This window comes from Tyto alba, unplaced genomic scaffold (genome assembly GCF_018691265.1).
Source record: "Tyto alba isolate M040663 unplaced genomic scaffold, T.alba_DEE_v4.0 Super-Scaffold_19, whole genome shotgun sequence".
Taxonomy (NCBI): Eukaryota; Metazoa; Chordata; class Aves; order Strigiformes; family Tytonidae; genus Tyto; species Tyto alba.
In genome coordinates, this window is record NW_024881281.1 from 13029144 (window position 1) to 13042588 (window position 13445).

Consider the following 13445-nt stretch of genomic DNA (forward strand, 5'->3'; position numbering starts at 1 on the left):
ACCCAAAATAAACTGTTTCCCAGGGCTCTGGAGCCGGGTGAGCAGTCACTCCATGCTAGAGGGAAATTCCAGGGCGACAGCTTATCTCCTGCACCGTTACAATAACCGATAAGCGGCTCCCATGGAATTTCCTTATAGCACTGAATTGGAGATGTTTAAATAATGTATGGCCGGGGTGTCAGCATGCGGCTGGCGATTAGGAGCCGTGTTGACAGGTTGTTATGTTGTTACTAAAGAAACCGCAGGGCTGCAGGAATGCCTGGGAACGGCGCGGTGCCCGGACCCCCCGGTGCCAGCCTGTGCCCCCACCCGCTGCCGGCACGGCCAGGCACTGCGTGCCGGGTGCCCCAGCCGGGTACCCCGGGGACCCTGCCCAAACTGCCCTTTGGACAGCCGAGACGCCGGTGTCCCCCACTGCGAACGGGTGCTGGGGATGGCACAGAGCACCCTGCGCTGGCACCCCAAGGACCAATGTGGGATCGGGAGCTCCTGGACATGGAGGGGCAGCTGGTGGCATCCCGTGAAGGTGGCAGCAGAGCCTGTCCCCAGGGGTGCTGCCACCCCCCGCAGCGTGTTTTTGTTGCTGACCCAAGCACCCTTGGCTTCTCCGGCTGGGCACCCTTGCCCCCAGCCCAGGTGATCTGTCACCCCGTGAGTGGGACGGTGGATTTTGGGAGCTGGCAGCCCCAGCTCAGCCCCTCTGACTGGTGTCACCACCCGGGTGCTGCCCTGGCCTTGCACATCACCCGTGCCGGGTGGCATTGCCGTCCCCTGCCCGTAGGGATGGGGCACCTTGCCCTGCCGCCAGTCCTGGGGGACGCCCGGGGATGAGGGGTGCTGGGAGGGGACACGGCTCTCCTCACCCATGCCACTGCCCCACCACGGCCCCCGGGCCCCGTGGGAACAGGCACCCCCTCTGCGCCGTGCGGGGTGCGGGTGGGTGCACGGCGGCCACGTGGATTTCCCGGTTCTCAGCAGCAGGACCGAAGCGGCACTTTCTGTCCCCACGCTGAGGGAGGTCACGTCACCAGCCTGCAGAGAGGGGGGGGGTTCCCCAGGGGCTGCCCCGGCCTGGCGCTCGCTGTTCCCCAGTGACCCCGGCCGCCCGCCCGGCTGTGCGCCCCGAAAGGTCCCCCTGGGAGCACCCGGGGGGTGTGGGGCCACGCGTGTTCCTGTGCCCACGTGCTGGGGGGCTGGGGGGGGGGTGGGGTGGGGTGTGTGTAGGTGCGGAGGGGGGGGGTGCGCAGGGGGGTGGGGGTGAGGGCGGCGGTGTTCGGGTGTAGGGGGTCTGTGTCCCGCAGCCGCGGGGGCTGGGCGGGACGTAGCCCCGCGCGGGGGGGGCTGTGTCGGGGTGGGTGTTCGCACGTGGGCGCCGTGCGCCTTGGCGCGGGGGGAGAACCGCTGCGGGTCTCGGTGCGGGTCCCGGTGTCGCTGGCGGTGCCGCTGCCGGTGCGGGTCCCGCCCCTCCCCGGTGTGTGTGGGGGGGCGGGGGGCGTGTCCCGGTGCGGCCCCGCCCCAGGGGCGTGTCCCCGCGGGGCGGGGCGGGGCCGCAGCGGGCGGCGGGCGCTGCGCGGCGCGGCCGGGGCTCGGCGGGCGCGGGGGGCGCGGGGCGCTCGGCGGGGCCGCCGCCGCATGGCGCGGGGGGCCGGGGCCGGGGCCGGGGCCGGGGCCGGGGCCGGGGCCGGGGCCGGGGCGAGCAGCCCCGGCGCGCCGCCGCCGCCGCCGCCGCCTCCTCCTCCTCCTCCGCAGCAGCAGCAGCAGCAGCGAGCGGCCGTCCCGGGGGCGCGGGGGCGGCGGGGCCGGGCGATGGCGGCTCTGTAGCCGCGGGGCCGGGGCCCGGCGATGGCGGCGCTGCGGCTGCGGCTGGCCCTGTCCGCGCTGTGGCAGCTGGCGGCGGCCGGGCGCGGGCTGGAGCTGGCGGGGCTGGAGGGGCCGCGGGGGCGGGCGGCGCGCTGCCAGCCCGTCGACATCCCCATGTGCCGGGGCATCGGGTACAACCTGACCCGCATGCCCAACCTGCTGGGCCACGAGAGCCAGCGCGAGGCCGCCCTGAAGCTGCACGAGTTCGCGCCGCTGGTGGAGTACGGCTGCCACGTCCACCTGCGCTTCTTCCTCTGCTCCCTCTACGCGCCCATGTGCACCGACCAGGTGAGCGCCAGCATCCCCGCCTGCCGCCCCATGTGCGAGCAGGCGCGCCACAAGTGCGTCCCCATCATGGAGCAGTTCAATTTCGGCTGGCCCGAGTCGCTCGACTGCGGCAAGCTGCCCACCAAGAACGATCCCAACGCCCTCTGCATGGAGGCCCCCGAGAACGCCTCGGCCGCTGAGCCCCACAAGGGCCAGGGCATGCTGCCAGTGGCCCCCCGGCCCTGGCCGCCTGGCACTGCTGAGGGCCGGGGACCCAACGGCCTGGAGGCTTGCGACAATCCTGAGAAGTTCCAGTACGTGGAGAAGAGCCTCTCCTGCGCGCCCCGGTGCTCTCCCGGGGTGGACGTCTACTGGTCCCGGGAGGACAAGGACTTCGCCTTCATCTGGATGGCCGTCTGGTCCACCCTCTGCTTCGTCTCCACCGCCTTCACCGTCCTCACCTTCCTGCTTGACCCCCACCGTTTCCAGTACCCCGAGCGGCCCATCATCTTCCTCTCCATGTGCTACAACGTCTACTCCATGGCCTTCATCATCCGCTCGGTGGCGGGAGCCGAGAACATTGCCTGTGACCGGGAGAATGGCGAGCTCTACATCATCCAGGAGGGGCTGGAGAGCACAGGCTGCACCATCGTTTTCCTCATCCTCTACTACTTCGGCATGGCCAGCTCACTCTGGTGGGTCGTCCTCACCCTCACCTGGTTCCTGGCAGCTGGGAAGAAGTGGGGACACGAGGCCATTGAGGCCCACAGCAGCTACTTCCACATGGCTGCCTGGGGCATCCCGGCCATGAAGACCATCGTCATCCTCACCATGCGGAAGGTGGCAGGGGATGAGCTCACGGGGCTGTGCTACGTGGGGAGCATGGATGTCAGCGCCCTGACCGGCTTCGTCCTCATCCCCCTCTCCTGCTACCTGGTCATCGGCACCTCCTTCATCCTCACGGGCTTTGTGGCCCTCTTCCACATCCGGAAGATAATGAAGACGGGCGGCACCAACACGGAGAAGCTGGAGAAGCTGATGGTGAAAATTGGGGTCTTCTCTATCCTCTACACCGTCCCGGCCACCTGCGTCATCGTCTGCTACTTCTACGAGCGCCTGAATGTGGATTACTGGAACCTCAGGGCCCTGGAGCACGGCTGCCTGCACCTCCCCGGCCGGCGCGCCGCCAACTGCTCCTTGGAGGCCTCGGTGCCCACCGTGGCCGTCTTTATGCTAAAGATTTTCATGTCACTGGTGGTGGGCATCACCAGTGGGGTGTGGGTGTGGAGCTCCAAGACGCTGCAGACCTGGCAGAGCCTGTGCAACAGAAAGCTGGGCATGAGGACGAGGGGCAAGCCCTGCAGCGGGGTGAGCTGTGGCGGGGTGCACTGCCACTACAAAGCCCCCACAGTCATGCTGCACATGACCAAGACAGACCCGTATCTGGACAACCCGACACACGTCTAGAGTGGGGGCTGCCCCCATCCCTGGGGACGGCCTGCCGGGGGAAGCCAGCCTCACGGGTAAGGGGCGAGGGGATGCCGCTGGGGGCGAGGGCAGAGGCTGAGCAGTGGCGGGAGGAGGGATGAACACTGGTTTGGGGTGGCGAGGCCCGCGGGACCCCCCCTGGCACCACTTGACCCCGACAAGTAGCTGCTTTTTCCTAGAGGTTATTTTGTTGTTGTTGCTGTTGCCAAATCCAGTGACTCTTCTAACGCTTTCTTTGGGGGGCCGCGGGGATGGGGCAGGGAGGGGAATAATCCAGTCCATGTTTATTTAATTCTGTAATTTATTTTAGATTTTTTTTTTTTTTTTTTTTAATCATTAGCTGCGAGGAATGGAAAAAACAATAAACCCTGGATGTGTTATTTCAACTGAGCCTGGTGCTGTTTGGAGGAATTGGAGGGGGTCAAGAGCAGCCCCATGGGAGCCCCCCCTCCTCGGCTGAGTGGGTCGGGGCCACAGTCCCTGTGGCGGGTGCATGCCAGGCCTGTGGGGGTCGTGCTGGCGAAAAGAGGAGGCGTGTGCCGTGCTGGGGTGCTGCCAGCTGCGGTGGGAGTGTGATACTGGGGGGGGTCCCTGCATCCAGCCCCCGCCGTGGCTTCCCCGGGGCTGGTTCTGGCGCCCGCCGCCTCCCAGCCGAGGAGGAGGGTTTTCCTGCGCTGTCATGCTAACGAATCATCTTTTCCACTCAGCACTCGGTAGGTGATTTGTGTCGGTGCCATCGCCTGCTGGGGCCTCGGTGCCAAGCGAGGGGGCTCGGCGCTCTGGCACCCAGGGCATGGCAGGCCAGGAGCCGAGGTGATGGGCTGGGGGCACGGGACTTTGGGGCAGAGGGCTCTCAGCTTTGATGTCCCACGCAGAAGCCCGAGGTGTGGGTAATGGAAAACTTCTGGGCAGCTTTATTTATCCCCTGCTCCGGTTACAATCCCAGCTTGCCTTCCCCATTGTCCGGAGGGAAATTCAAGCCTCAGCTGGTGTCGCCGGGGCTGGCGGGGGGAGCCGGGGCCGTCCGTGCCCCGGGGTGGCCGGGGTGGCAGGCAGGCAGCGGTGCCACTGTCCTCCCGGGCAGGGTGGCTCTGCTGGGGGCTCGGCAGTGGGGGCCGCTGCCCACCCTGACCTGAGACAGCTTGGCAGCTCACGCCTGCCATCATCTAATTGCCTCTTAATTAGCCGGTGTGCAGGCTGGGGCGGTGCTGGGCCCCCCTGGGGGTGTCTGGGTCCACTCTCCCTCTTGCCCAGGGAGCAACAAGCCAGCAAGGGCCCCTCTCTTCAGCAATCAAATTAGCTCCCACTGCCCGCCCGCACCAACACCCCTCGGCCTCAGCCCCGACCCCAGCGAATCCCCTGTAGCTCGGAGCCCGGTGTCGGGGCTGCAGCTGAAGGAGCAGTGCAAGACACCCACTGCCACCCCCACCCCCACCCCCCCCCAAGCCAGAGGTAGCAGCAGGGTCTGGGTTTGGCAGCCCCTCGCCCACCGCGGGGGCTTTGTGCTGCGGGGATTGATGCAGCGCAGCGCCTTTCGCCCGCCGCCCCACGGGTGCAGGGACAGTGGGAGAAGTCGAACGACTGAGCTGAGAAAAGCTTCTTGCCTTCCCCCCCCCCCCCCCCCCCGGAGCCGGCGCAGCAGCCGAGCTGCCAAGGAGCCTCCCCCCTCACTGCTGGGGGGGGGGTGTGGGGTGTGTGGGGGTGGTCACTGAGGGTCTTGCACTGGATTTGGGGTGCTGGGAGGCAGGTGTGCCTCTTCCCCAGGCTGGTGATGGGGGGCAGGGCAGGGACCACCCCCCCCATGGCCCTTACTGCCGGGGGTGGGTCGCAGCCTCACGGGGTCCCCAGCTGGCGTGGGAGGGTTTGTCTGGGCAGATAAAAGGGCTGTGACCCGGGGCTGGTGAGTCAATATTGGCTGCGGGACAGGCTCCAAAGTCCAGCCCGGGGTGCTGGGCACAGTGCAGGGCAGGAGCTGTGTCCCGGTGCTGGGGCGCAGCCTGTGCACTAAACCCCCCCCCCAAAAAAAGCTGCAGGCGGGCAGGCAGCCCCGCAGTGCTGAGCCTGGAGCCAGCTCGCTGCACCTTTGGCTCGCAGGCGTGGACCCGCGGCGCGGCGCTGGCGCTGGGTGCGCGCGTGGCCCGGGCCGGAGCCTGGCAGGGACAGCCTGCCCTTGAGCACCCCGGCACCCGCCGAGGGACTCGCTGCCGCACGGGTGCTCGCCCAGGCAGCCGGGGCCCGGCGGGACCAGCCGTCGGGCAGCGGTGGGGCTGCTGGCACCCGACCACCCCACGCTATCAGCCCCGGCAGCCCGGACAGCGCTGGGCACGGCTGGCCCCACTGGGGGGGCAGCTTTCCCGCAGAGCCCGCCCCAAAGCAGGGCTGCCCCTTGGAGGGGGCTCTGTGCCAGGGACACTGTCTGTCCCCTCGTCGCAGCCGCTTGCGACCCTGTGCTGGGGGGGGGGCTCGGCCATCCTCTGTGGCCCCCCCCCACTGCCCCAAGACCATCCTTGCACCCCCTTGCCATCCTACCCCGAGCAGCTGCAAAGGCAGAGGCAGCCCAACGCCTGGCCCCAGCAGGGTTGGGATGGCCACAGAAGCCCACCCGCAAGGGGCAAGCGGGGCTCAGCACTGCCCCGGCCCCACAGGGGCAGCCCCCCCCCCAGCTCGGGTGCTGCTGCCATGGTCACCCGTCCGTGGTGCCGTCCAGCAGGACAGATGGCTGCAGGGGCTGAGCTGGCAAGCGTGCAGTCAGGGCACCCCAAGGTCTTGGCCCAGCTAAGTGTGAAGTCAAGCCTACCGCCCCCAGCACTCGCTGAGCTGTGGACGTTATCCTCCCCCACGAGGCACGACCCCCCCCTCCAGGTTTTGAGTAGCAGAAGGGAGGTCGCTGTGCTCTGGGAACGTGCTAAAAATCCTCTTACTCTGACTATGAATTGGTTGATATTAATAATTAAGCCATGGGGAAGCCAAGGGGGGACCAAGCTCAAGGCTCCTCGCCCGCTGCAGCCCCATGGCCTCATGAGGCCGTGCTGGAACGTCAGAAAACACAGATTAATTAGCCTGCTGGGGCTCATCACTGGCCAGCTCTGGCGAGGTGGCAGGTGCGGCTGGGCCGGTCGGTGACTGTCCCGCAAGGGGCAGCAGGGCCACGGCTCCCCCCCAACCCCGCGCACTCGCGGGCCAGGCGTGGGGCCAGCTATTTATAGCCCCTGCTCAGGATACTAATGCCATGCAGGGGCTGCTATAAAAAGCAAGTCTCCAAAAAGGTCTCGGAGCAGATGCTGGTGTGAGGTCTCCACACCAAGGCCTAGAAAGGTCCCAGCTTGAGTCACACTCTGATTCACCCAGGTCCCGGTGCATGCCCGGCGAGACAAACCACCTCTTGTGGGGAAGGGATGAGGCTTCTCTGGGGAAAGCGGCACCTGTCCGTCAGCGAGAGCCTTCCAGCCCTCAAACCCATCAGGGGATTTCCTCTGCTCAGCAGAGCTTGACCTGGCCGGAGCCCTCCCAGCTTAGCTCGAGCAAGGAGAACAAAGACACAGGGGAAACCACTGTCCTCCCGGCAGCACAGCACTGGCAGAAATGCAGGGAAAACTTTGGCCAACATGTTTGTTTCGCAGATGAGGGGCTGCACCTCAGCGCCGCTCACCACCTCCGCAGCTCACCCCGTCGGTGCCCAGCACGTCCCCCCTGGGCTGCAAGAGACCGGGGCGGTGTGCCGGGGGTGGCGCTTTCAGACCTGGCGAGGACTGTCCTTGCGGCTCTCTGAGCCGCAGCCAAGGCCGTGGCTCCAAAACGCACGTTAGCAGAACAGGGGAAGCAGGTTTAATGGCCATCCAGCCAGGCAACGCTGGGGTGGGAAGAGCAGAGACGGTTCAACCCCCCCATCACCCCCCCGTATTCCCCTCAGGAGAGCTCCGTTTTCCCTCCCGAAGGCAGAGATACCACGTCTGATGGGGGCTCTGGGCAAGACAGAGACAGCCCAGGCGGTCCCATACAAAGCCAGGGCACCCGCAAAGGACTCACTGCAAGCCGGATTTACAAACACAAGTACATAATGTTTATTTTTAAGTTTCCAACTTATTACAAGTACAGCCCTTAGCAGAAACCCCCCTCCCCCCCAAATAACATTTATTTTTAGAAAATGTACAGTTCCATATAGGACCTGCAGAAAATGTTCTCTATGAACAGAACAAAACAAAGCCTCTGAAGGGGACGTGCGAAATACATCAGTGCTATTCTGTGGGGCACGGAGCTGAGGCTGGGGAGAAGGGAAGGATGGGGCTGGAAACCTGCCTACTTTCTGCAGCCATCAACAGTCCAGAACTGAAACGAATACCTGTTAAAAACCTAGAAAGTTCACAAAACTGGGCTGCAATTTTTAACTGAAGATTTTTTTTTTCTTCAGAAATCACAGGAGCTGCAACAGATGCTTTTGCTTTTCTGTTATGAAACCAGTACAGAGCAGCCCTGGGGCTGGTTTGTTCCAAATTGAAGACTTCTGTAATAAAAAGTTCAAGCCCTGATTGTATGATCAAAACCTATCATGATGAAGAGGAAGAGGTGATGAAAAAACACACCCTTTTCTTAGTGAAAAGTCAGTATCTCGGGGAGCAGGAGCCACTGCTGGGGCTGCAGCAGAGCCACCTCCCAGCAGGATTGGACTGGGCAGCCAGCGCAGGACAGTCCTCACTGCTCTGGGGGGTGCAAGGGAGGTGAGCTAGGGAAGGTGTCACTATAAAACATGGCGAGAGCACAGCCAGAGAGGGACTGGGAGACATCCCCCCCCCCCCGCCAACAAGTCCCCCAGTGTTAACTCCAGCTACTGGTAGGAAAATGAGTTTTAGAACAGGGGGAAAATATAAAGCAAACACGATTTCATATAAACTGTACATGTGCCAAAGCAAGACAACGGTATTTTACAGGTGTTCTTTGTACAAGATCACAGCTAGAAACAAGCCACTTTTAACTAGAAAATTAATTTAAAAAGTTACACAGGATGTGTTTCTGCTGCTCCCCTTGCCCCGGAGCTCCCTCCAGGGCATGCAGAAAACCACGCTCTCCAGTATGCTTCTGGCACTCGTTTCATCCAAAGGGCTACATCATTGTGTGCTGTTCAAGGTGAGCAAGGAGGCCAACTGCCTCCTCTTTGCTGCGTATGTGTGAAGAGCTGAGCTCAGAACCACCCTCCTCAGAGAGCAACCTCTACAGATTGCTCCTTGAGGAGAGAAAGGGAAAAGCAAGAGCACCTCAAAGCCAATTGTGTTAGGATGCTGGTGAAAGCCGTATCTCCATAAATGTAAGTGCTGTGCTTGCTTGCCCTATGCAGCCCTTCACAAGGGGCTCAAAATTAACACCATATAAATATATACATACAAGAACTAGCAGCCCATTGGCCTGATCGCACCCAGTCCTTCCGTGAAGCAATATGATCCCTCCCTGCACCAGCTCAAGGCTGGTTTCACATCACAGGCAGCAGAGAGCACAGGTCCCACCATGCTCCGGCGCTGGCCGCTCGCAGAGGGGAGGAAGCTGTCAGCACTTGAGCTGGAGCGCGCTCCGTGCTCCCCTGCCCAGCCAGGCTTTGGCCAGGCCTTCCTCCCGCCCTCCCACCTTCCCCTCCTAGCAGGACAGACCCCGTTCAGAGCTTTGTGGATTTTGCAGGAAGTCATCTCTGCTCGCTCAATGGATGACCACACACTTGAGGAAATTGCGAAAAGTTAAAACTAGGATGGGCCAAAGGGAAGGCTGGATTAATAGAGAAAGTGCCTGCTGCTTCCCAACTCCCTCGCCAACCCGTCCTGCTGCCCGGCAACACCAGAAGGCCTGTTCCAGCTCTGGCTCTCCCCCTAGTCTCCCCATCCCTCATTTCTTTCTTTTCCGCCCCTGGGAATGTTCAAGGGGCTCTGACTCACTGTCCCCATCCTGCTCCTCCAGTCCCTGACACCTGTCAGAGAGCATCCTGCGTTTCCTGCGTGCATACGTGTGGCCAGGCAGGTGTTTGTGCACCATGTCAATCAAACACTGCTCTGTCTTCTCCAGGCAGGACAGTACGTGACTACCATTCTGGTTGTAGCGCTCAGCATTGGAGAACACCTGCTTGATGTCGGAGAGGAACTCCTGCACCGAGCGGTAATTGCCACAAGAGCACTTGCTCTGCATAGTCTGGAAGTCCATAGGGTTGCTGATGACCTCAAAGTAATCTTCGGCTTCCTCCGTGGTCACAGGCTCCCTGCCGAACAAAGAGCCACGCAGTGAGGAGGAGGAGTGGCAGCGCCGGCCGCATGCAGGGCAGAGCTGCCGAGGAGCATCACCTCCAGCCCACTCGCCCGAGCCACAGCCCCGACCCACGGCCCTGCAGCGCTGTGACGAGCCCAGGCTGCAGCTCGACAGCGCCACAGCCACGCCAGCCCCACGGCTGCATGGCGACGGGAAGGTCAGCGGCTTGTCTAGCCCAGAATGCTGGTCCAGGTGTGGGGACGGGCACGGGGCAGGCATGGCTACCTTCTACACAGCGCCCTGCAAATCTTGGGGGGCTGCAGAAAGCACCCGCCACAGCCTCCCCTCTGTCTCACAGCCCCCCACCCTGTTACACCACCTCGGAAGGTCCCCACGTCTTCAGGCCAGCAGAGGACTGAGAGAACGTGGTGGTTTCTTCTGGAGCAGCTTCACTCCCTTCCTAGCCGTAACTTTCTTTTGAAACCCCAATCCCACAGCAAGTGGATCCAGCAGGACTGCAGCACGGCCAACCCACACCTACACACTGCCTGTGGGCAGCCCTGTGCCCACAGAGCAGGAGGAGGTCACCTGCCCTCACCTGAAGGGCCAGCTAAAGCGGTACTTGATCAGCTTGCTGAGGATTTCCTCACACTTCTGCAACTCGAGGCTTTGGCGACGTGCCGTCTTCTTTGTTTGAAGGACCTGCCCACACAAAGGATGCTGTTAGAAGGAGGGAACCACTACAGGTTTTAGTGTTCAGCAAACAGTTTTGAGGCCAAAGCAGCTGGTTCTTCGTAGAGCTTTTCTTTTTAATCCTCTCACTCACACGCTAGGGTCTCAATGGTTGGGGATATGCAGTGCTCCTGCAGAAACAAAGTTCAAGTCTCTCAAGTACAGTCATCTTCCACAATAATCAAAAGGCAAACTGCTGTGCTGCAGTACCTTTGATGGTAACAGCCGAGACACGCGGCGGCAGCTTGGGTTACAGAACAGGAGCCCCATCCGTAAACTCTGGTGGGAATAGCTCACAAGCAGCCTGTCTTTTCTCTGGGGACAGGCAAGCTTTTTCAAGGTAGGTTCAAAGGCAACATGGTCAAAACAAGCAGCCGAAGAATAACTGACAGCAAACGGAGAGCATAAATTCCCTCTCCCTGCCTTCTCTGAGCCCCTGGCAGGCAGCATGCAAGAGGCAGGGGGAAAAAGCACTTGTGCTGCTGCTGTACTGACGTTGTAGAGCCAACCATGCCATTTTAAATACCAAAGAGCAGCTGATGCCTTGAGCACTGCTGTCCCATACACAGGCTGAACACAAGGTCAGCCACTTGCCCAGGCACCCGCAGCAGGTCAGCCACCAGCACAGGGACCTTCCCTTGGCGCTGAGCGCGCAGCTCGCGAGGCACGGCTGCTTAGGGCACGTCAGATGGCAGGAAAGGTCCACAGCACAGGGCACTATTCCCAAGCCACCTTCCACCTCTTCTCAGGACAAACAGCAAGTGAAAGAGCCCTGGGGAGTCCTCTTCCCCAAGTCAGTATTTTGCCAGAGACGCTGACTCAGCTGTTCCATTAAGATTTTCCCCCCTGGAATATCCCTCTAAGCTGGGTGTGACAACCCATGCTGGGTTTGCTGGTTTGCTTGCCCTCCAATCTGTAACACAGACCAGCTGAAAGGACACTGCAGATCCAGCAGCCAGCCCACCCACGCCCAGTGCAAGCAGCAGTGAGCCCAAAGATCATGACCAAGACTAAGTAAGAAGAGCAACAGGATACACCAGCGCTACTAGTGTTGCTCAGGGGACAGATGGCAGATCTAGCAGAGGTTTGTGACACGGCCTGTGGGGCCAGAGTATCCTCACATATCCCCTGTGGTGTGTCTCTCCCCAGGACAAACAGCACGGCACACTGCAGCTCCACCCCGCCCAGCATGCATGCGTGCACAAGACTGCTCTGTTCAGGAGCATACAGTTTTATTCTTTAAATGTCAAGTGAAACCTAATCCAGTCAAATTATGTCCTGGAGGTTGGGGAGTGACCATACGGACAACAACTGTCAGAAAACGGCCAAGGCTAGGGAGCAAGGGTCCAACATTGCTGGCGTTCTATGACCATCCAGGCCCCCCTCAGTCCCCCCACCTCTCTGCAGAGACATATGGATACTATTTAAAACCCTTTAACAAGCTGCAGGCTGCCTGCTACTCAAGGGGGACAATGTGTGAAAGCTGCTGGGGAAAGATGCCTGGCATATCTGTGCTTCATTTGTACCAGGCCCTTAAGGATATATGCTTCCCTTTGTTAACCCGCCCCCAGCCCAGCCCGGGTTTCACAATATGATTCGGGGTATTTCTTTGGGAAGGGGAGGAAGCATGACACCTGTTTCATTTATAACTCATGATGTGAGCAGCCTCGGGGGAGCAATTTGGCTCTTACCAGCTCATCAATGTCTGCGCCGTTGACAGGTGCAGCCCGCTGCCGGGGTCCCCTGGCGGGGTGCAGCGACTGCTTCTTCCTTTGGTGCCTTCCCTGCCTCAAGGAGTACATGGCTGTGCTCTGCTTGCCCCGGGCTGCCTTTCTGGGTCTCACTGAAACATATAAACCATGGGCTTAGAGGAATGGGTTAACCTGGAAGCAGAGATCACAAGCCCTTTGCCCCGCTATACACACCAGGGAGAACCTCACTCACAGCACAGAGGAGTTAGTGAACCCACAGATGATTGCAACAACCCAGCTTCTTGTCAGCCTGTCCTCACTCAGCACATGCTCATGTCAGCTGTGCTCTTGATACCCTCTCCAGATGAGATATGCAGGTAATCATCTCCTGTCCAAAAGGAGGCCATTGCGGTCTGGCAACAGCCTTTTGCCAAGGGAGGTCACACACACCAGCCAACAGCACTGGCAGACCCGTGAGCTCCAAGGGAGTCCTGGGAGCTGCCAGCTCCTCTGCTGCAGGTAAGGCTTGCCCAGGGCTGTGGCAGCAAGCCTCTCTGGCCTGCAGGACCAAGCGCTGAAAGGCCCTGATGCACTGAGATTTGAGGGAGGGCAGGGGACGTAATGCAAGGACAGACAGTTGTCTCAAAGGTAACTGCAACATCCCTTCTGAAAGCACCAGGAACAGAAGCAGTTTCCTTGGCTTCCTGCTGCCCCCCCTCTTGCTCCTCACAGGTTCGAGGATGGGTGCTTTTCGAAGCATTTACAAGTGGCCCACACAGTGGGATAAACCAGTTGCTAAGCCCCCCTGAAAAGTGAACTGTGTGCAGGGGGAGTCTCGAGTTACTGCAGCCAGGAGCTGCTCCACGTGCTGCAAGTGGGAAACAATGGGATTTTATTCCCCAAGATGGGGGCTGCTGCATTATACCCCACAGAAAGGCACTTGCCTGTTTGTTAGTCTGCCTGTCAGAGCTTCACACTGATGGAAATGCAAGCGTGCTGATGCACCCCCTTGCCTTAAGTTTCTCCCATGACCCCTCTCTATCAGGAGAATGTGTGGGTCTTCCCCAGCCAAGCTCCTTCCACCTGGCCACAAGTGCTTGAGCAAGCTGTATCCAGCACACTGTAGCACTTCATCTGCAGCCTCTAATCCAGCCCTGTCCAATAAATCATCTTTCTGCGTGTGTCCCC

General features: G+C 61.1%; 2 protein-coding genes across 2 annotated transcripts in view; one reads left to right on the forward strand and one right to left on the reverse strand.

Annotated features, from left to right (window-relative positions):
- Positions 1-1809: 1809 nt before the first annotated feature.
- Positions 1810-4042, forward strand: FZD9 (frizzled class receptor 9). Its single transcript, XM_042791850.1, has 2 exons — positions 1810-3650; positions 3956-4042. Exon 1 carries the CDS (start codon positions 1843-1845, stop codon positions 3592-3594), a length of 1752 nt encoding a protein of 583 aa, XP_042647784.1. The 5' UTR covers positions 1810-1842; the 3' UTR covers positions 3595-3650; positions 3956-4042.
- Positions 4043-7652: 3610 nt separating this feature from the next.
- The window catches only part of BAZ1B (bromodomain adjacent to zinc finger domain 1B), a 50444-nt gene continuing 44651 nt past the window's right edge, over positions 7653-13445 (reverse strand). Inside the window, exons 17-19 of the mRNA XM_042791407.1 lie at positions 12258-12409; positions 10433-10536; positions 7653-9847 (exon numbers count right to left, since the gene is read on the reverse strand). Of these exons, the coding sequence (XP_042647341.1) occupies positions 9481-9847; positions 10433-10536; positions 12258-12409 (623 nt within the window). The 3' untranslated portion in view covers positions 7653-9480. The remainder of the gene's footprint in view (positions 9848-10432; positions 10537-12257; positions 12410-13445) is intronic.